Genomic DNA, 23354 nt, shown 5'->3' on the forward strand with positions numbered 1-23354 from the left:
TCTGTGAAAGACTTACAAACCAAGAATTCCATTGGCCATCATTCATGGATCATTCGTGATGCACAAATTTTACTGTCTTACTATTGGATTATGCTTCAAAATACACAAATTTGGATCTTTCCATTTGATTCTTTTGGCTGAGACCTTTCAATAGGTGGGTCACACATGAAAAATACACCAAGCTGATGTCATACACTGCCGGAACAAATCAAATCTTAAAGCCCAGTTAATTGCCCTAGATCTTTAAATTCACTGACTAAACTTTCTACGGAATTTTCTCGCCTTATTGTGCCTTTAAAACCCTAAAACAGCAATTAAAGGCAGAAATAAAAGATGCAGCTGACAGGCTACTGCATCCTCTGTGCCTCTTTTAGCCTTATAGGCAAATTGTAGGGGGTCCAGTTGTGGATTGACAGCTGGCAAGATAGATTTCAGCAACAGCTTCTCCAGGCATTTCACAATTATAGATGTAAGGGCAACAGGTCGGTAGTGGTTAAGCTCAGAGGGCCGAGGTTTCTTAGGAACAGGGATTATGATGTACATTTTCCATATAGAAGGTATGATGGCAGTGAGATAAACCTTGCTGAAAAGTAAGTGAATTTTGTTCAGTGTATCATGCACATGTAGTGGGCCTAGGGGATTCCATGATATTGCAGCCCAAACCACCATGCTCTATTCTGGGCATGCAACAATCCTTGAATAGATCTTATTTGGGGCTTTACACTGTAACTCTCCTGAATGTGGAACAGTGAAGACTTTAAAGGTGGTTTCAGAGAACAGTACATGTTTCACACTGTCCACACCCCAAGATTTCTGCTGCTGACACCATTAAGACTAATACTTTGAATTGTACTATATATTGTACAAGGTGCGAATTTAATTGTAAGCTGTAGTTTTACGTTTTTTAGGATGTTAGGTTCGTACCTAATATCCCTTTTTATGGCATCTTTCTCTTGTGTCAACAGCTTCACTTACTTATGGAATGTGAAAGCACTGAAGACTGGCCACCAAGCCATACATATATAGCATTATATTGGTCATTGTTTTAGTTTTATTGTACAACCCCTGTGATTTCTCATGTAATCATGTTTTATCTATGTTTATAACTATGTCTAAGTGTAAAGGATTGCCTCACTTAATTTCTTATATTTGATATACCTTTGAGAGTTGTCCCTTTCTAAGTTTAATTGTGGGGAACAGGATGTTCCCCTGTCTGTTGAGAGAGACAATAAAGGAAATTTGTGGTGAAAGTCGGATTCAGGGTGAAGCAACAACAAGATGCTGGCCTGATTGAAGACCTCTAAAAGCTTCCAGATAATATAGCCAAGCTGCAACATTTGCAGTTGGAGTTGCTGATACTGTATATGTATACTCCCCAAGATTACTTGCAGGTCAAAACCATCATGTATAACCTGCCAGTCCACCCTACCTCTTCTCTGACCACAGCTGACACCACAAACCCCACTGACACATACAGGTACGCCACTAGCTAGCTAAGAGAGCTGGACAAAGCTTCATATGTGACTACAATGTACAGTAGCTATTTTTTTATTGTGTAAAGTGCTTGTATATCTAAGTGCTGCTACACAGCCTATAATTAGTAATGAGTATAATGTGTAAGAGACATATTTCCTAGCTAATTATGTAGATAGGAACATAGAAATTTAAACAAACTAGATTGTTACAGCAGCTAATAGCTATATAGAAGCTATTTGTTTTGAGATTATCTTTGTCACATATAAAACGTAATGACTCTTACATTAGCTTGAAAATGTTTCTTGATCATCACTTTCGTTACAATTACTTTTTTGCCTATTCACTGATTTATCGAAAAGGCTGTTTTCCCCACTGTGGGAAGCTTCTGTCCCTCCCAACACTGACTTCATTCTTGACACAGGTGTTAACTTCCTGGTACAAGATGTCAGAAAATATACAAATAAGGAGGAAGAAGGAAGAACACAAAGGATAGCTGGCAATGGAATATCTGACTATATTATCATTAACCACTGTGCCAACAGTGCTATCACACTAAACCAGATATAAAATTGTATCCCCAATACACACAGTGTAATTGAAATTGTTTTGCTCCCTATATGCCCTAGAAATAACATTGAACAGTTGTATTATCTCTTTATGTGATGATTACTGAAAGCCAAATTAACCAGTTTGTCAACGTACGTTGAATTATTTTGAAGAATGTTCTGCTTTTTAAATAGTGTAACAAACAATACCACCATATTTACCATTAAATATAATTGTTATAATTGCTATTAATGATACCAATTTTAAAGGATAAAAACATTTTTTGCACTTTCAAGATTTATATCACAAATGTTTCACTAAAATGCAGCATACAATTTGTGCAGAATAAAATAGCTCATGAAAAATAAAAAATATATAAATCTTTGGGTAAGTGAAATATGATATTGTTATCAATATCACCACCTAAATGTGTAATTGTTGACTGTTCAATGGCATATCCATACAAATTTTAGAATTTATTTTACTTAGTGCTGTAAAACTTTCTTGAAATAAGCATTCAAAGTACTGTGCTTATTGTAATACATTTTCATTCCAATAGTAACAGCACAGTTACACTAATATGAATTATATTCTATGCATCTAAGGCTACTTAAAAAGAGAGAAAAAAAGAGAACCTGGTCTAATAATGACTGCTTATATCTATAACAGTAATTTCTTTTCGCTGAAACTCTAACTAAATATATCTATAAATTAATTCATTAATAAACTAATAGAATTTCTAGCAATTACCAGATCATAAGCATTTGAAATTTCCAATAATAACAATTTGGGCCATGCCATTTTAGAAATATATTCCTAAATTTTTTCAAGGTTTTAACTTTTGTATACATAAAACCAACACGGCCAAGTTTGTGTTATTCCTTACTTTTGGAATTAATTTTTAATAAATAATTTATGTAATCATATACCATATAGCCACGCTACAGTTATTTCTTTATTTTACAACTTAAAACAATTGTACATTACCATGGTTCTGATGCTTTGTCCGTTCTACTGACAACTTGTGCTGCAACGCTAGGAATGTATGACTGTTTAATAAGATTGTATTCTCTCTGTAGACTATTTGCATATACCTGCTCCATTGGTGTCATTTGTGTGCCACTCATTGTATCAACTTAACCATCTAAACAAAAGTTTTGTTTCACCTCATAAATTTATACTTTTGAGTAGGCTCAGGCTCATTATCAGCATGATGAATCAAGCCCAAAGCAGTCATTAGCCAAATTAATAAATTATAATTAGTTATAGGATTATATTATTAATTATAAAATTATAAAGTTAAGTGTACATTTTAATAGTAAATCAGTAAATCAGAATGTATCTGAGAAAAATGTTTATTCTTTTTTAACATTAAACATTTTTCTCAGAATGTATCTGAGAAAAATGTTTATTCTTTTTTAACATTTAAGCTTGTTTTAAGGGTTTAAAGTAAGGTTTGCATAGCCCCAATGATTACCCTATTAAAATGTATGTAAATTTAACTATATGTTTCATTTTGAGGGAGCTCAGTTGACATAGCAGTGTGCATCAGGAAGACCATAAAAGGGCATCTATTTTACGGCTTCTTAGATTCTTTGTCTTCAGAAAGCCTTTTGACCTGTTAATTTTGTTTTCTGGCTTGTCTATTTTGTTGAGTACTTAGAAAAGGACGGCTCTCACAGTCTTTGTGCTGTTTACATGAAGAAAGGGGACTCCCCTCACTCTATGGATTCTTCCAAGGCAAACAATGACCTAATGTTGTGTCAGGGGAAAGCGGGTGTCTCAATAGATAAAAGCAGACCCAAACTCAGGGATAACAAATAAAAAAAAAGATTTATTAACAAAAATAAGAATCAGACAGGGAGCATAAATATACAAGCACTCAAAACAAGAACCGGCAAAACATGATACATAACTCGACACACAAAAGACGAGGACTCCACGAAGGTAAATGGAATGTGGGGGGAAATAAATAGACATACATTATAATAAATATCATAAATGATAATGAGTCCATTACAATCAGGTGACTATTGGTGAGACATGTGAGACAAAACACACTGCCGGGAACACCCTTTAATATTCTGGGAGAGAATGTCCAAGCTGAAGTTCTGACAGGCTCTGAAAAGCTCAACATTGGCAACAAATTGTGGGTTGCAGATGAACAGTCTGTTGCAATTGAGATCTGGACAATCACAAGACTGTCCCAGCAACAGGATCCCGAGTTAAGTGGTAAGCTTTCAATTTATTTATATTCTCAATTTTTCCATGTTCAGATAACTGGCCTCAGGGATAGGCAGAATTTAAGGCTTGGATTCTGGCCAATGGTTCAGGGAACCGGTAAAGTTGCATGAATAGTTTTGGAAAATGACTGTGTACTACTGTCAGTACAGTACTACTTTTGGCCATGTGCTTTTGTTTAGGTTTTGTGTCATGTGTCTGGCCCGCCATTGTCTATTCCTCTGTGCCTCTGCACACCTGTTCCTTATGTAATTGTCATGTGTATTTAGCTGTGCGTATCCTCGTCCTTTGTCACGTCTCTTGTCTCATCTCTTGTCACGTCTGATCTTGTCTGTGTCCTAGTGTTGTGGTTTTTATTTAATAAATCAGTTTATGTTTACGCTGTCCTGAATTTGGGTCCCAGCACTGCTGACAGAAGGATTCCACCACTTAATGACCCAGCAGGATAGGGTCAGCCTGAAACGGCTTGTCATGGGAGCATTTTATTTTTGGACTGTTCTCTCTGCCCTGTTTTTCCGTGGACTTTTGTTTTTTGTGTGACATTGCTCCGCATCTGTTCCGGTGGGGGATGCCGCTCCACATCTTGCCTGCTGAGGATGTCACTAGCCCGGGTTTTGCTTTGTTTTTGTTTTTGTCGGTGTCCTGTGACATAGCCCCGCACCTGTTCCAGTGGGGGACGTCGCTTCACTTCCTGGTTTCCCGTGGAGGAAGTCGCCTCACTTCTTGTCCGCGGGAGTTACTGATAGCAGGTACACCTCTGATGTCATGCATGATTTTGGGACATTGTGAAAGCACTGGGGGTTTTTGACCTCCTCGGGCAAACCCTATAGCTGACCTGCTGGATGCAATCTTACTTCCAAAAGCAATTGTATTCTCTAAATGTGAAGCGCACACATGTAATAATGATCCAATTTCCACAGATAATGCTAAAGCTGATGAAGCAAAAAAATAAAAACTCTCTTTACTTCTTTGCTTTTACCACCACTCCTGAGTCTGAATTTATTTTATAGATCTAGGCCAAAACTGCCACCAAACAAATTATAACTTGTGTATGTGATTTAGTAGGCTAGGCTGTGTATGCTGGCTGGATGGACTGATGGTGTTGATGTCCTAGTAAGCCATTCTGCCTTCTGTTTCTTTTTTTCCCTTATTTAAGTTTTTTATCTTGATTTTATAAGATGTTGGTTTTGAATGTTTTTATTGAGCTGGTTATTTGTTTGTGTGTAATCCTTTGTTTTGTTGTCCATTTATGTTTATCATCTTTTGTTTAGTAAACCTTATGTTGGTTGCCTCACAAATTATTATTGTTAGTGTGTGTCAGGAGCTTAGACAGTTCTTTGGCAAACCACCAGACGTAGGGCTGGCAGGTGTTTTCTCATCACCCACCTTATTGTTTCTATGTGGGCTGTGTTACGGCCTTTCCTGTTCTATCTTCCTGCCATCTAACCTGTTTCTTGTTCAGATTGATTTACTACCTTATATATGTCCGTCTTGTTGTATTTGTTTGCGTGAGTCATTGTTGTTGTTGTTGTTGTCATGTGCAAGCCATAAGATGTTGCTATGTCCAGGTTATGTTTTCTTGGTTATCTAGGGTTTCAATGTCATATTCATGTTACAGTTTTGTCATGTTAAATGTATGTTTTGTTAGTTTTTTGTGTTGTTAATGTTTGCTCTGAAATCCAGCAACTGTGATTAAATTGTTAAAAAAAAAGACTGGATGATCTATAATTTTCTATTGTTAAGACAGAGATATTACTTATCGTTCCAAAACCCAGTACACAGAAACCCCTACAGTTTAACTTTAATTTACAGAGATGTACTGTTATTAATAGCTCGGCAGTGACCTGGATGTGATATTAAACATCAACATTTATTTGTATATGATGAAGAGAAGATAGTTCATGCATTCCTGACTTCCAGACCAGACTATTTTAATGCATTACTACTGTAGGTGGTTGTCCTGCATATTCAATAAATAGGCCACAGTTAGTTCAAAATGCAGCTGCCAGAGATCTTACCAGGTCAAAAAACATATGAACATATAACTCCAATTCTATCATTCTTACACTGGCTACAGATAAGTGTAGAATTAATTAAAAACTGCTGCTTCTTACATACAAGGCTCTAAATGGTTTAGCTCCCATGTATACAGTATTCTAACAAGCTACAATCTAGATCACAACACTTCCCAGAATATCAAAGTCTACCAAAGGTGGGAGAATGTTTTTTTATTTAGCTAATGAACTTTCTAATAGCCTTCTTGACAGTGTTTGCTGCTCAGACACACTCTCCCAGTTTAAATGTAGATTAATTGTTATTTATCCCATAACCTTACAGCTATATATAGCTTTAGTACATCTAATATTAAACAGCAGCTACTCTAATTAATGCTCCACTTGCTTCTCTTTCTCTACCTATCCAGAGACATACATAGATAGTGCCAGTTCCAGTTTTCTGGAACCAGTGTTCTGCTTCATAAAGATTTCAGACTTTCAGTGAGAAAGAGGCCAACCCTTAGAGGGTCCCGAGGCCCCAACAGATGTACCAGCTCCAGCTTTAATCCAATTTTGGCCATTCAAAGAGGAGATGCCAGCTACATTGACAACACACTCATTACATTACAACCTGAAGGACATTTCATACATAATCTCCATCTGTTTATCTACTGGGTACATTACAACCTGAGTGACAATTCATTCATAATTTGCAGTTGTTTATATATTGGGTACATTTTGTGCATTTGTAAATACATATTCTTTGCAATTTTGTTCAGTGTAATTTTTGTATCTACTGAATGCACTTTATTTCTATATGTTTTATCCTTTGTATTGTATGTCTATGTTTGACTATGTAAACCAATATCTGCAGTGGGGATTAATAAAGTTTATCCATATATTTTATATTATATATGGTCTTTGAGGACATTAAAACATTTTATTCTTATAAAACTCTACAGGGTTTATAACAATTTATAGCCAAAAAACAATTTATATTTTTGAGTCTGGTCCAAGGTAGCTGTCAGCCAATGGTATTGCTGCGTGTTGACACATGCTTCTCAACACTCCTTGCAAAGGCATTCCCATAGTGTCAAGCCATGACACAGCATCTCTTTCCCTTCTCAGGGAAATTAAGGTTACATCCATAACTTGAGACGTTTTTTTTTAATATTTAATTAAATGTCAACGTTTTTATTTGTTTGTCAACCCTGAGTCAAATGAGCTCAAAACGTTACTACAGTATTGCTGTCTCAAAACCAGCAAGGCAAATAGGTGACAATTTGTCAGCATAGTTGCAAATTCAAAGCTAATGCTAAGGCTCGCCCAAGTGAGCACCACTCCTAGCCTCTTCACATCAAACAGGTTTTCACTCCTCAGTGAAGCACCCTCTAAGAAACCTGAAAGAGTTCTAGTCATAGAGGCTCTATCTTAAGGCTTGTGAAATTAGCTAGGGCTTTATGGGCTCCAGCAGCACTTGTTAGGTGTATTCCAGGAGCCAAAGCACCAGACATAGCAGGTAATCTTAGGCATAAGATTAGCACATAGTTTAAAGACATGGCCAGGTAACAGGGTAATCAGACCATCTGATAGCTGCGCTGAGTCATCACTCAGGGTTCAAAATATAGAGACTGTGTCTGTTTCCTGAAAAACAACATATAAAAAATTGTAGAAACACTTAGGAAATTTGTTTTAATAAACTTATCTAAATTTATTCCAAAAATTGTTAATGCACATCCAGCACCTTTGATCTGAAGCGAGGATGAATAAATATGGCTAAGGTGGTTAAGGCTTGTTGATTGGAAGCCCAGGATTCAAGCCCCAGCACTACCAAGCTGCCACTATTGGGCCCTAAACCCTCACTGCTTCAGGGGTGCTGTATCCCCTGCTGAAAAATCCAGTATAAGCCAGCATGAATTCCATGCTGGTGCAGGCTGGTTTTTACTGGTTCATGCTGGTATAGTGCTGGTATAATGCTGGTCAGTGCTGGTATAGTGCTGGTATAGATGGGTGGTCAGCATAGTCATGGTGTTTTCAAGCAAAACGGGGCTGGTGTAGCCGGTTAACCAGTATAATCTTTTTGGAATGAGCTTTATGGGAACAAACTTTATTTTTGCTTGTGTATGTTCCTATGTAACACATTAATATAAGATTAAAACACAATAAAATTGTGTATATATATATAAAATCCATTTGTCTCAATTAAGTAGTTAAGTTGTTTGTTTGTTTTTTTAGTAAAGCGGTAATGTGAAGAGATAATACCCAGCATCAGCGTTGCTATGCAACCTTTAAAGCAACTATGTTCACAAAGGTGAATGTAGTTCCTGCACTTTCCAAAAATAAATCTTGCAATGTTTTCGACTACATTATATACCTTACAGTGTTTATCGAAATTAGCATAAATGCACCTGTTCCAGATCATCATGTTTTTGCCACCGTAATTAGGATTTTGTTGTGGAGTAAATAAAAAGCTTCCGCTTCTACACGACGAATCTGCTGATCACTGGGAATCAGAATGTTTGCATACGTGAGGTACCTGGATGACGGCTGCATGGCAGTTGTAGAAATTAAGGACTAGAGAAATTAAGAACTTTAACTATGACATGTTTGACCAAACTCAGGTTGTAGCTATGATGGAAGCAAGACTTCTTCAGGGCACAAATACTAATGCTTAAAGGTAACTTAAGCAGTAGCTGTTTTATCGTAACTCGTTCACTGCACAATATAAACAAATGAGTGATATAAAGTTTTGTTTCTTGTTTTGTTGCTATAATTTTTCAGAGAATAAGGAAGACATAGAGCATAGAGAGTCTAAAGGCAAACGACTCCGGGTAGCACCTCTTAAAAAACATGGTCATCGCCACCACATACTACTTGTTACTCGCTAAAAGAGAGAGCGGAAGCTAAGACCGAAAATGTGTATTGTAAAGGTTATATTGGGTAACGTTATTTGTGCACATGTGTAAATTACAGTGTGATGGCAAATGTCATTGTCCAATAAATATATATACATATAAAGAAAGCCATGAAAATGATAGGAATATCCAGAATGTTTTTCTTTATTAAAAAGTGAATTGCAATTCTTTAGAAAATTGTCTTGGTATTTATTTAACTATGAATATACACTAAGAAATGTGATATGTAACAAATTTTGGTTTTGTTGTGGTCTTGCTGGGATTATACTAGCATCCAAAAGACAACATATGTTGACCAGCACACCAGCATACCAGGCCGGTCGGCCAGCACACCAGCATCCCAGACCGGTCGGCCAGCACACCAGCATCCCAGGCCGGTCGGCCAGCACACCAGCATCCCAGGCCGGTCGGCCAGCACACCAGCATCCCAGGCCGGTCGGCCAGCACACCAGCATCCCAGGCTGTTTGACCAGCACACCAGCATCCCAGGCTGGTCGGCCAGCAACCAGCACCTAATGCTGGACCAGCATACCACCATCCCACGATGGTCGGCCAGCACACCAGCAACCAGCAACTAATGCTGGACCAGCATACCACCATCACAAGCTGGTCGGCCAGCATGCAAAACATACATTATGCTGGACCAGCAATGCTGTTTTTTTTAGCAGGGTAGTGAATTGGTGGGACTTCAGTCTTTGTGTACTGAATTTATATAATACACAAGTTTCACTATTTGAGTTGAATTACTTAAATAAAACTTTTCCATGACATTCTAATTTATTAAGATGCACCTGTAGCATATTATTCACTTGCCTTTTTGAAGGTGTCAAATGACCGAAGGCTTAGGATGCTGGCATCTAATTTAACCATACTTTTTAGGCTATTTAGTACTGAAGTATGTAATCTGTCTTAATGATGTAATTATTTAATTAATTCTATTTACCTAAACACATTACCGCTTTACTAAAAAAACAAACAAACAACTTAACTACTTTCAAAAACTATCATTCTGTATGATTTATAAATTATGCCATATACGTTTAAATGGTAACGTTATATAGGAAATATTCTGTAGCTAGTAGCTTTGTTAGCTGGCTAACTTAGCAAGCTAGCTTCTAGCACATTTTATTACAATACTTATTTCATTTACGTCTTCTCTTTGTTCTTTCTGGATTTTTTTGAAAGGACTGTTAAAACCGAGAAGCTGGTGGAATGGCGAAAAGGCCGCCAACCCTGGCCGGTGCACCGAGCCAGAATTATTGACGTGGCAAGTATGTTACACGCAAACTTTATCTGACGTTATGTATACTATAGTTAAATACCACATTAAATGGTTTTGCTCGCACTTAAAGAAGTATAAAATGAATCTTGCTAGGTACCTGGATATAGCTTAGCTTTCATGTTAGCTAACGTATGTTACCTAATTTGCTATGTTAGTGAAGTCCAGTTGGAACTAATGTTATATTCGGTAAACATGATTAGACAAACGTTTGCAGTTCATGATAACTGATAATTTTATTGCACCAGAACTTGAAAAAACTCTCCAAATTAAACTGATCGAGATGGAGAAAGAGGGCACACAATGTCAAATAAAACGTCCTCACATCCCAAACTCAAAGTACAGTGAGCAGCAGGGGCAGACCGAGAAGGCTTCAAAGAAAAAGGTAACTGACTGCACCAATTGGTGCTTTACTTGTTTATCTCTCTCTCTTGTTTCTTAATGTGTAGGCATGTGTGTAGGTTTGCAATTGTGTCATCTATGATGATTTTATGTGCTTTGTTGACAAGATGTATATGCAAGGTGGTGTAAAATAAGAGTTGGGCTAAAAGTCAGTTTGTTTCTCTCTGTCTCTCAAGGTTGACAATAAAAAGGAAGGGGCTTCCAAATACAAGCACCAGGAGGGTGAGAAGCAGGAGGAGGCTCATGACAGACTTTCAAAGAATAAGGTACACTACCAGTCTGCATCCTGTGTGTGTTGTTACAACATTACAATACATTCATGATGAGTAAGATTTTTATGGGGGATAAGGGAATCTTATTTGTATAGCGTTTTTTATAAGACACAAGTCACACCCAAAGCGCTTCACACATGAAAGGGAGGGTGGTTCATTCACTCCATGCTGATGCTGGTAAGCTACATTTGTAGCCACAGTTTTCCCTGGGGTAGACTGACAGAAGCGAGGCTGCTCACATCTGCACCAGTGGTCCCTCACCACCACCAAACATGCACACATAGGGATTGGGTGAAGTGTCTAGCCCATAGACACAGGATTCTAACCCCTGACCTTCCAATCATGAGACGACTCACCACCTGCGCCACTGTTGCAGTTAAATTGCTTTTAACAGTAGCTGTTATAAAGTATGAAACCAGCACAATGTGGAACTTTATCCTCTGTTTCTCCTTCTCCCTCTGAAGATTGACATGAAAAAGAGATGGTCTTCTAAATACAACCACGAGGAAGAGGAGGAGAAGGCGGCGGCGGAGGAGGAGGAGGATGAGGTGCGTCATTACAGACCTTCAAAGAACAAGGTACACTACCAGTCTGCATCCAGTGTGTTTTATTACATTGCAATACAGTAAAGATAAGTAAGACTTTTATAATGAAGTGCATTACCAGTAGCTGTTACAAGATATGACACCAGCACAGTAGACAACTTTGCCTTCTCTCTCTCCCTTCCAGCGGGCCAGGGAAGAATGTAATACATACATTACATGAAATACAAGATGTGGAAGTTTCATGTTTTAAAGGACAAATACACTGTCAATATTTTACTATGTATTTTACTATGTTCTACTATGTTGTTAGACAAAATAATACATCCCTGTCTTTTTTCAATGCCTTTTTCCAAACAGTGATGAATTTAGAAGTCACCAAACACTTCCATATTTCCCACTTCGACCTCTGGCGCAGTAACAACATCACTCCTCCTCTCAATGAGTTTGAATGAGAGGGGGGAGTTCACAGGAGTGATGTTACTGCGCCAGAGGTCGAAGTGCTGCAAACTAATTGCTCTTCCGCCATACAATATAGTTCTCATTTTTTATCCGCTTAAAAAAATCACCACGTTTTATTTTGTGCCACTATACTTACTGGTGTAACTACTCATGTAACAGTCTTTAAATAGGGAAAACATGGAAGTGTTTGGTGACTTCTAAATTCATCCCTGTTTGGATCCTAAGGAATGAATGGGCTAGACTAAATGCTAACACATTCACGACGCACTACACGCATTGAAAATAGACAGGGGTTTATAATTTCGTCTAAGTTGGGGTAAGAACATAGTAAAAAATTTAAAAAATGGTGTAGCTTTTGTAAGAAATTACAGAAATTGCACCCACATTCCACTCCAAGGTACACATCTAAAAGAGCTCATTCCTAAGAAGTATCATAAGGTAATACGTTTAGGACTCTAAACGTATAAACATGATTCAATTATAAATATGGGGACAGCAGCAGGACATTAAGGATCACCATGAACAAAGGGTTTATGTGACTGCGATTACCATTTAAAGTGACCACTTGGTTGATAACAATACCAAGCCAAGGTCTACGTGGCTGCGATTACCATTTAAAGTGACCACTTGGTTGAAAACAATTGTAACAATACCAAGACAAGGTGTACATGTCCATGATTAACATTTAAATACATCAGCTAGACAACAAAGTGTAGCCCAGCCATTTGGGAGACATTCAGTTCTTACACTCAATACACATTCAAAGCGGAACTTCATTTAAATTACCAAAAGGGAAAACAGTATATAAGGCTTGAGCAGAATTTGTTCGGGGTTCTGACCGACTCCGACGAACCCAAAGTACGCCATGTATTTTGTCACTGCTATGCTGGACTAAACTTCTTGTTCTTTATTAAGACCTTCAACATCATCATCTTATTTTTACACTACACATTTTTTATTTCTTACACTTTCCTTTAAGTAGGGAATAACCACCAGGAGGCCGGACAACCAGTTACATATAGCCAAGTGGAGGGATTTCTGCCCTAGACTTCTTGTCACCTTCCTCTTACACCTCTCGTAACATCCTCCCAGCCAATCAGAATTAACCTTTTACAAAAGAAGTTATAAAACAATTAGCTGTTGTTCTTCTCTCTGTCTCTTTCTCGTAGACAGCTGCTGAATTTAGAAAACACCTGGACGAACAGATGTGGGAGAGAAGGAAACATGTGTTTGGCAAAATAAATGCTATGTTGTTAGCTGGTGTGGTAGTGTGGGTGTTCATCTAGCCATTGATAAGATTCAAATTAGAATTATATTTATTTGTCTCTTTCTGGAGGAATTTGTAGAGGGTTAACGAAAGTCATGGCCTAGAGAACATACAGTTTATGAGAATAAATGATGCTTCTCTGCCTTCAATGGCTCAAGAAGGCAATGGATCCAGAAAAAAACCTGGGGAATTTGAATTTGGGAGAAATTGTAGAAAGAAAATTGAGTTCACAACCAGTTTTCCTCTGCAGAGCCTTAATCAATGGGCTTTGGAGGGTTGTAGCTTGCATTCACAGCTGCAGGAAATATCTTTTGAAGAGTAGGGGCACGGAGTTGCTGGGTGCTATTTTGATATAGTGATTGTAATTATTGTTTTTCTTTATATAATCTCTTTCTAGAAATCCCTCAAATGAAAAGTGACCTCGCCACTATTGCTCAAAAGGTAAGTTCCTCTGATTTTCATTGCTTTTTAAAATTGTTTTTCAAGCAGAGCTGTAGAGACTTGTGATGTTGGGCTGATTGATAGTGTTAATTATTTGATGTATTTGCACTTTAATTTATTGAAGAGAATAACAATTTTCCTCTATGAACAAGACTGGAAGGACTCCTGTGAAGGATCTTGATTCCTCCTTCTCGACTTTTGGAGAAGTGCAACTGGTGAGTAACCCCCTTACATTTTTATTTATTTATTTAGTTTACTTGTTACTCAAACAGATCTATATGGATTTTTATGATGTTTGGCTGATTACTTTTGTATGTAACTTTAATTTATTGACATATTTAATGTTTTCCAAGCTCCCCCTGTAAATAAGAATCTATAGTGGCTTGCTGGGACGAATAAAAATTGTTGAAGAGTTTTACTATGTTTCTTTCTTCTCTAAGACTCCAGAGAGGAGACCGAGCCCCGAGGAGACACAGCCCTTTAAAGAGAGTCCCATGGTGACTGAGTGCTTTCAAGAGACACCACAGGTGTGTGTAACCTTTTTATGCCTCAGATTTTTCTGTACTTATTTTACTTAAGACTTAAGTGGTAATATGTAATTTACTTGCCCCATATGCATAAAATTGTTAAAGAGTTTATCAACGTTTTTCTTGTCTAAGACTGCAGCTGAGGCCTCAGCAAAAACACAGGTGAATAACATATGTAGTAAGGATGGGTATAAACCGTGTGCTTTGTAGGAGCCAATTAGTGTTATAAGTGACAATCATCTTCACCCACTGTCTTTTCTCCTTCCCTACTGTCCATCCAACACCCCCCCCCCCCTACTTCTCTTCTCCTTTAATAATGTTTAGGGCAATGATTAATTTGTTTCATATATTGGTCATTAATCTGCATTTATACATAAAAACATACAGCATTAACTATTGGGAAGCTAATCATAAGAATCAATATGAAATATGAAAAAGTTTCTAAAAGTTGCCAATAAATGAATATTGTCATGTGAAATTATTTTTCAGATTGAAGTTATAAAGGGCTCTGGGGTGTTTTGCCAGGCAGAAGCGTGGAAAGCAGCCCGCCTTGCCAACTCTGCTACTGCCATGGTGCGGAATCTGCTGCTGGGCACCTTTGATTTGGGGACTTTGCTGAAAAGCAACCTGAATGGTACAAAACAACATGTTTCTAATCTCTTCTGTCCTTGGAAAAAAAAACGTCAGTCATATTCTGTGGAATAAATTATGTTTGTGTGCGGGCATACCATCGCTTTTTTGCTCTGCATTTTTGTATTTCCCAGCTGGTTTATGCTGGATTAGACTGTATTGAATTATTGATGTCTCCATCTATCAGAAAGTGAATGACCAAGTAGAGGAATTGGTAAATCTGGCCCTGACTTTATATATATTTATATATGTTAATGAGCAGGTGGCGGCGCGGCAGTTTCATGCATCGGCCTCCGGATTCAATATGGTGCTATTTACATATATATATATATATATATATATATATATATATATATATATATATATATATATATATATATATATTTATTTTTTTTAAAGTTTTTAATTTACGGTTCTTAGCACGACCATTGCTACTACATGGATGCCAGAGACAGCGGTGTTCATGTATACAACCACCAGGACCTAATAAAGTACAGAAATCGTGTAACAACCAACCTGCATGATGATGTACTGGATAGGCTACGTAACCTCGGCTTGCTGTGGAGACCAGGCCTCCAGTCCCCGGTGTCGCCTGATACCGGAGACCAGGAGAGGGGATGCCGAAAGCAGTGCGCGAGAAAGCGGAAGCGCGGTAAGCGGGCGGGTGTCCGTGCTAGGCTAAAAACAAACCCTAGCTAGTTGGCTCTCCCATCCATTCTACTAGCCAACGATTGCTCCCTTTACAATAAACTGGACTATATCCGACTCGAATGTTCTACATGGCAAGAGAATAGAAACTTCTGCGTGTTTGTTTTCACGGAGACGTGGCCCAGCGACAGAGATCCGGACGCCGCCATTCAGCTGGATGGGCTAACTTCATTTATAGCCGACAGAAATGCAGCTCTGTGCGGTAAGACTCGCGGTGGTGGTGTGTGTGTTTATATCAACACAGAATTGTGCTTGTTTCTACTTGCTGCTCATCATCAGTGGAGTTTGTGACTGTTAGATGCAGGCCATTTTATTTACCACGGGAATTTACTATTGTTTTCATTGTCGGAGTTTACATTCATCCTAGCGCTAATGCTAAAGAGGCTCTAAGAGCGATACGGAGACGATGCCATTGCCACAGCCCTCCATTTAGCTCTCACCCATCTGGACAACAAAGACACTTATGTACAAATGCTGTTCATAAACTTTATTTCAGCATTCAACACAATCATCCCTCAGCACCTGATTGGGAAGCTGAGCATGCTGGGACTAAACACCTCCCTCTGCAACTGGATCCTGGACTTTCTGACTGGGAGACCTCAGTCAGTCTGGGTCGGCAACAGCATCTCCAACACTAAAAACACTGAACACTGGAGCCCCTCAGGGCTGCATGCTCAGTCCTCTGCTGTTCACTCTGCTGACTCACGACTGTGCAGCAATGCACAAATCAAACCATATCATCAAGTTCACCGATGACATGACTGTGGTGGGTCTCATCAGCTAGAATGACCAGTCAGCAAAAAGAGAGGAAGTGCAACAGCTAATTACCTGGTGTAGAACCAACAACCTGTCTCTGAATGTTGATAAAACTAAAGAGATGGTTGTTGACTTCAGAAGAGCACAGAGCGACCAACATTGGTGTTCATCTAGCGGAGAACCTGAACTGGTCACTCAACACCAGCTCCATCACCAAGAAAGCCCAGCAGCGTCTCTACTTCCTACGAAGGCTGAGAAAGGCACATCTCCCTCCCCCCATCCTAGACCATGTTTTACAGAGGGACAATTGAGAGCATTCTGAGCAGTTGCATCACTGTCTGGTTTGGGAACTGCACCATCTCGGATCGCAAGACCCTACAGCAGATAGTGAGGACAGCTGAGAATATCATTGGAGTCTCTCTCCCCTCTATCATGGACACTTACACCACACGCTGCATCTGCAAAGCTAACAGCATTGTGGATGACCCCACACACCCCTCACACACACTCCACTCTCCTGCTGTCTGGAAAAAGGTACCGAAGCATTCGGGCCCTCACAATCAGACTGTGTAACAGTTTTCTTCCCAAAAGCCATCAGACTCCTTAATAACTGAACTGTACTGAGCACAACATACACATCATCTGTATGGACTGCACAGACCTACACCACATACACACACTTCTAATATACATCTATCAACTTGTTTACATGCTGCTTACATTCATCAAACTGTTTACATGCTTACTGTTTACAAACTGTCTTACACACTATCTCATGGACCTGCTGCTAAGAAACTTTGTTCATTCTAGTATTACTGCACACAATATTGTCTGAACTTACAGTATTTACATGCAGTATTGATACTGGTTGGCCGGCGCTGTTTTTTGTTGTGTCTTTTGTGTATTGTTTTGTAACCTTTTGTCTGAACTGTCTTTTGTTCTGCACTGTCTTGTCCTGCACTGTCTAGTCTGTCTTGTCTTGCACTGTTTGCACCAGGTTGCACAGTTGCACTTTATGTGGCTAGGACTACTTACTAAGTCCTAGCCCCGTCTTTGTTTTATGTAGCACCTTGATCCGGAGAAACGTTGTCTCATTTCACTATGTACTCCAACAGCTGTATGTGGTTGAAATTTGAAATGATAATAAAAGCCTCTTGACTTCACACACACACACACACACACACAAAATAAATATATATATATATATATATATATATATATTTCTTTTCTACAGTGCATATTTGCTACAGATGTTAACTGGATAAATAAATAAATCACTGTGACTCTCTTGACAACTGTCTATTAAATTTTTGATTCTTTGTAAACAGGATTAGTACTTGTGAACAATGGTGGCCCTGTGTTTACCATCATACATCATGACATCTCTTCTGTAAACAGCTACCACTCATTAGACAAAAATGTATTTTTTTTCCAGGCTTCTGATTTACTTCTAAATTTCTATGTATACTATACTGTGATAAGAACTCTAAACTTTACTGGATCAATCTCAAAATGTGATTTGCTCCTTAAAAACTGATTGGCTTTTGGATAACTTTTATGTTACTTTGATTTTTTTCACTTTTGAGTACATACTATACAATCAAATAGGTAACTACAATATCTGTATTTTTGTAGGTATTACTGGCAAATTATTCATTTGCTGTATACATTTGCTCTCTTGTGTTTTACTCTCTGTGCTGTGGTGAATTATAATTATTAAAAATTTATAAATTTGGGTATACCAAAGTGTTGGCTCAAATCTCTGGTTTGGTCCTTAAAAAATTATTACATATTCTAAACAAAATATGTTTAGACAAAGTTATCAGTGATTAATCATTATTTCACTAAAATCAAAAGGTACCATGTTCCCATAATTAATGTTTACAGAATATGCACATTGAATCATTTGTGTGTTTTACATAATAATCACAAAAGTACACAAAATTACAAAAGTAAAATTTCTTCTCATCACACACATTCATTTATACTGCTTGGACTGAAGCTCATGTATAATATAAGGAGAGGTCCTGGCTTCTGTTCAACCATGTCCATTCCTGCAGCACCTGAAAATGCAAATGACATTATAAAAATGAATAGACTATTAGCATTTGGATTATGTACACAACCTTGGACTGTGAGTTGTTTACCTGCATGTTGATTTCTGTCTCCTTTATTGTCTCCTGCACCAAACTCTGCATTCTACTCTCAAATGTTTTGCTTTCTTCAATCACGATCATTGATTCTTCCCTATGTTCACACACACAAAATCAGCCATAACATTAAAAACAGACAGGTGGTTTCAGAAAACCTGTATTTTCAAATATCCACTTTTTTTGTTTATTATTATTATTATTATTATTATTATTATTATTATTATTATTATTATTATTATTATTATTGTTAGTATTATTAAGGATTATACTCTGTTGAGTAATTATTTATAAATTTGGCTAAATGGTCCTAAAGACACATTTACTCTGTTCAGCTTGCTTACGAGAAGGTTTACAAGAGAAAAAAAAGTTAGCCTTCATTTTCATTTTTATATAACATGAATTGTTTGAGTAATGCATATTAGGGTGTTTTTAGAGAAATTCAGGTTTCATGCCAATGGGTCACAAATAGAAGTTAGCCCTGTTAAATGACTGCTAAAAGCTGACTGGCTAATAGTGGCCTAACCTAGCTTTTAAGTTCAAGTACTACATGATATGCACAACTTTAAGGTCCCTCATAAGGGACACATGTTTCCAAATAATTTGACATCATTTTCTTTTAGATATTAGGCTGAAAATCTACTTTGCAGAAATAGTTTTGCACATCTTGCACAAATAATATTTAAATAATATGATCAAACAATTTTTCATATTATGCAAATTAAGTTCCAGTGGATGAAACCATTTTTCTCTATTAAAAATAATTGTTTAAAAGATTTACAGTCCTGCTGACCATTATTGGCACCCATGAAGTTTATGTACATATTGTGGAATATCTACTGAAAAAAATTTATCAAGTGAAACAACATATTACTAAAGATAGCTTGTGTGATACAAAACAGTAAATGACAAAGAACATTTAAAAAGATAAACATTATGAGGAAAACATAATGCTTGCCGTGTCATTGGTATTGGCACCCTTTGCTGCAAATCAGTATGGAAACCCAATTTGGCTCACCCGTTTCAAATCACAAATGAGGATCACCTGTGAGGAACTGCCTCCACCCATGTGACATGAATTAGCCAATGAATGATCATTTTGGTGTTTTAAAAAGCCACCTGTTATTCCCTCTTCATGTGTGACAATGGTAAAGACAAAAGAGCTCTGAGGACCCCAGAAATACTATTGTTTTCTAGCACAAAAGCTCATATAAGGCCACATAAGGCCATCTCCAAAGACCTTGGTATCCCTGTTTCAATGGTGCACAATGTTATTAAGAAGTTTTCCAGGTATGGAACTGTCAAGAACCTCCCTGGATGTGGGGGAAAGAGAAAAATTGATGACAGAAGTCTTCGAAGGTTGGTGCGAATGGTGGAAAAAACACCACGTCAAACATCAGAAGACCAACCTAAGCAGTCTGGTGTAATTGTTTCAAGTACCATATGTGCACACTAAACAAAGTGGGGCTTTATGGGCAGAGGCCAAGGAAGACCCCATTGCTAAAGAAAAAACAAAATTATGTTAATTATGATTGATTAATCTTTGCGACAGAAAACTTGGACAAACCTCAAGCCTTCTGGGACAATGTTATATGGACAGATGAAACAAAAGTGGAGCTTTTTGGTAATGCACACAAACAGTATGTTTACAGATGGCGCAATGAAGCCTTTAAAGAAAAGAACACCATAGCTGAAAACCCCAACTTATTTATCTTCATGAATTGAATTAACTTGACTGTGTTAATGTGAACTAACTTATCTTGTTATCCATCTTGTCCATTGTGTTGTGTTTGTTGCGACTTACAGAAGTGTTAAGTCTCCATCATTGAATACATTAACTCTGGTTCAATTACATACTTAAGATACCATGAGTCTAAAACATTATTAATTTTTTTTTTAATAAACATATATGCAACAAACAGGGAAGGAAGTGCTAGAGGAAGCATTTCATGAATAAGTAGGTCTTTAACCATCGTTTAAAAATGTGAATCAGCTGATGCGTACAGTTCCTGGAAGCCAGTGGAGGGATTGCAGCAGCGAGGTGGTATGCGAGAAACATTTTATTTACAGACAGAGATGATGGTAGCAAGCAAATGAATAGTTCTTTGCCACCGTTCCCCTGCTATCTTCTGGATAACTACACACATGGTCTTTGTGGTGTTTGATGGGAATGAAGCATGCATGGTCAGCTCACCATGGATGCACAGCTCTGTGAGAGGTATTAAAGTCAACCATGGGGTTTGCAGTTTGAGTAATGATGAGTGATAAAAGACTAATTGGGGCAGATCAGTCTCCTTAGTCTATTACTGTATGTAGTCTCCCATTTTTCACACAGAGGTGTCTAGATATTAAACAAAATAATAGGGCATCTGGAAAATAAGTATGAGGTGCTGATGAGAGTGGCAAAGGCACATATGAGCTATCTCTGAAACCCCCCATAGCAGTATTGTGTGAAAAATGTGGATTACCATCAAAGCCACATGTTCAGTGAAGCAGTCTATACTGCTGTTAACAGGTACCAACAGGCTAAACAGCAATCGGCAGTGTTCAGAATGCTAATTGCTCACCAGTAATACCTCCACTAGTTGCATCAGCCTAGCTCTCATAGGCAGGAGCAAAAAGCCAGTTTAGAGACCCAATGCAGATCTGAGCATATAGAGTGCCATCAGATTGCCAAACTTCCCCAATGTTCTAAGGGGTGCCCTTGCCAACTCTAGTACCAGCAATGCTTCAGGGGCAACTGGTGGTCACCCCATCCTAACCACAGCCCTTTAGGTTGTTTACTGCCAGTAAACTGTTTCAGGGACAGCCAGAAAAGGGAAAGGTTGCCAAGAAACTGGCTCCTCTGCTGAGTCATCTGGCACTGTTGTGGGTTCTGCCAAATGTTTCTCAAGTGCCATGGAGAAACGGTACATAATCCAGTTTGAAATAACCAAGTAAACACCCGAAAATTCCTCATAGATTAGTACAACAATGCAGTCTAACAAATTTTAGCTTCATTGGCTAAACATTATAGCTTCGTAAATCTAATCCAAATCTACTGAAATCTGTAAGATAAATTCTGTTTTCATATATGACTGTTGTAGGAGTGCAACATAAATCAAAATCAAACTCAAAGACAACATATACTGATTGGCAATGTGAAAAGAATTGATGCAAACATTTATATGGCAATTTGTTTTACATGATTACAAAATGACACCTAATAATCAGATAAACAGAAGAACGATAACCATCTAACCTTTACACACTATTACTTTAAAATGCACCTCTCAAGTTACTTTTTAGAAGGTTGATCCCATATGGAGATGGCCCATGCACATTACAATGTTTCTGGGAATTATAAGGTTTACTCTCTCATCAGTAGTTTGACATCAATATTGTGAACATAATCTGTGTAAAAAGAAAATGAAATTTCTACACCTTATTTAACAAAAGATACACTTTAAAAATATGAATAGAAATTGTGCTGGGCCCCATATAAAAATGATAATAAAAACTATTATTATTATTATCATTTATGATTATCATAAGATGTTTTATAGAATGCTTTAAAGTCTTGGCAGGAGTCCTCCAAGTAAATTTAATTAAATAAAACTGTTGTTCTTTGGTTCTCACTCACTCATTTTCTACCGCTTATCCAAACTACCTCGGGTCACAGGAAGCCTGTGCCTATCTCGGGCGTCATCGGGCATCAAGGCAGGATACACCCTGGACAGAGTGCCAACCCATTGCAGGGCACACACACTCTCATTCACTCACGCACTCACACACTACAGACAATTTTCCAGAGATGCTAATCAACCTACCATGCATATCTTTGGACCGGGGGAGGAAACCCCGAGGCACGGGGAGAAAATGCAAAATCCACGCACACAAGGCGGAGGCGGGAATCAAACCCCCAACCCTGGAGGTGTGAGGCGAACATGCTAACCACTAAGCCACCATGCCCCCCTTGTTCTTTGGTTATTTATAGCAATATATGAGAATGTTCATAGCAATTTGGAAGCAGACTTCCAAACATATATGTATCATTCTTTTGTGCTCATGTTACCTACAGTACTGATGGTCTGGTCCCTTATGCCTTATATAGGGCATAATTAATAATCTGTTTTCTCTTTCTCTCTGCTGTTATCGTGAAGTGCATAGAAGCTGATAGAACTATCCCAGTGGCTCTCTCCCACTCTGCTCTCCTCCACGTCCATTCTCATCTTTTAGAAGCAAATGATAGACAATAAATAAATAAATAAATAGGTTAAATAGTCCGCTTCTAGCCGGCTAGCACAACTAGCCTGTTAGCTCGGCTACCGCTAGTACAATCTGTTGTACTTGCTCTGTAACATCATGTCGGTTACGTCTCTGCCTTTGAGTGCAGGTGAGGACGCATTGGAGCTGCACTCGGTAGAACTGGAGCTGGAGGCTGTGGAGAAGCAGATCCGCGAACTACAGGTGAAGCAGGCCGAGCTGCCGGAGCGGAAAGCCGCGCTGGAAGCTCCCCGGTCTGTCGCTCACCTGTCTCAGGTAAACTGTCTCAGGTCTCAGGTAATTACCACTCCCCCCACCTCTACCCCGTGTGTTTCTCTGTCCAGGCCCAACACACCCATGAAGTGGCCTGCTCAGGCTCTGTTCACTCTGGCGCCAGGGCACAGTGAGTCCTGGGTGCAGCATCGGAGGACGCGTGCCAGTCCCCGGTCGAGGACCTCTACCCCCCACCACCGCCGGTCTTCAAGATCCCCACCCGGAACC

The 23354-nt window shown here is 38.4% G+C and overlaps 2 protein-coding genes across 6 annotated transcripts in view; both read right to left on the reverse strand.

Annotated features, from left to right (window-relative positions):
- Positions 1–15921, reverse strand: part of si:dkeyp-117b11.1 (SH2 domain-containing protein 6) — a 63414-nt gene extending 47493 nt beyond the window's left edge. The window contains exon 1 of one of the 2 annotated variants that reach the window (XM_027166983.2): positions 15511–15921. In XM_027166983.2, the coding sequence (XP_027022784.1) occupies positions 15511–15516 (6 nt within the window). In that variant the 5' untranslated portion in view covers positions 15517–15921. Of the gene's footprint in view, positions 1–3009; positions 3079–15510 lie in introns of those variants that run through there. The other variant, XM_027166985.2, reaches the window with a different exon arrangement.
- Positions 15922–17742: 1821 nt separating this feature from the next.
- Positions 17743–23354, reverse strand: part of ikbkb (inhibitor of nuclear factor kappa B kinase subunit beta) — a 42206-nt gene continuing 36594 nt past the window's right edge. For all 4 annotated transcript variants that reach the window (XM_047823118.1, XM_047823115.1, XM_047823117.1 and 1 more), the window contains 2 exons: positions 18606–18705; positions 17743–18521 (listed from right to left, as the gene is read on the reverse strand). In XM_047823118.1, the coding sequence (XP_047679074.1) occupies positions 18462–18521; positions 18606–18705 (160 nt within the window). In that variant the 3' untranslated portion in view covers positions 17743–18461. The remainder of the gene's footprint in view (positions 18522–18605; positions 18706–23354) is intronic.

This window comes from Tachysurus fulvidraco, chromosome 14 (genome assembly GCF_022655615.1).
Source record: "Tachysurus fulvidraco isolate hzauxx_2018 chromosome 14, HZAU_PFXX_2.0, whole genome shotgun sequence".
Classification (NCBI taxonomy): domain Eukaryota; kingdom Metazoa; phylum Chordata; class Actinopteri; order Siluriformes; family Bagridae; genus Tachysurus; species Tachysurus fulvidraco.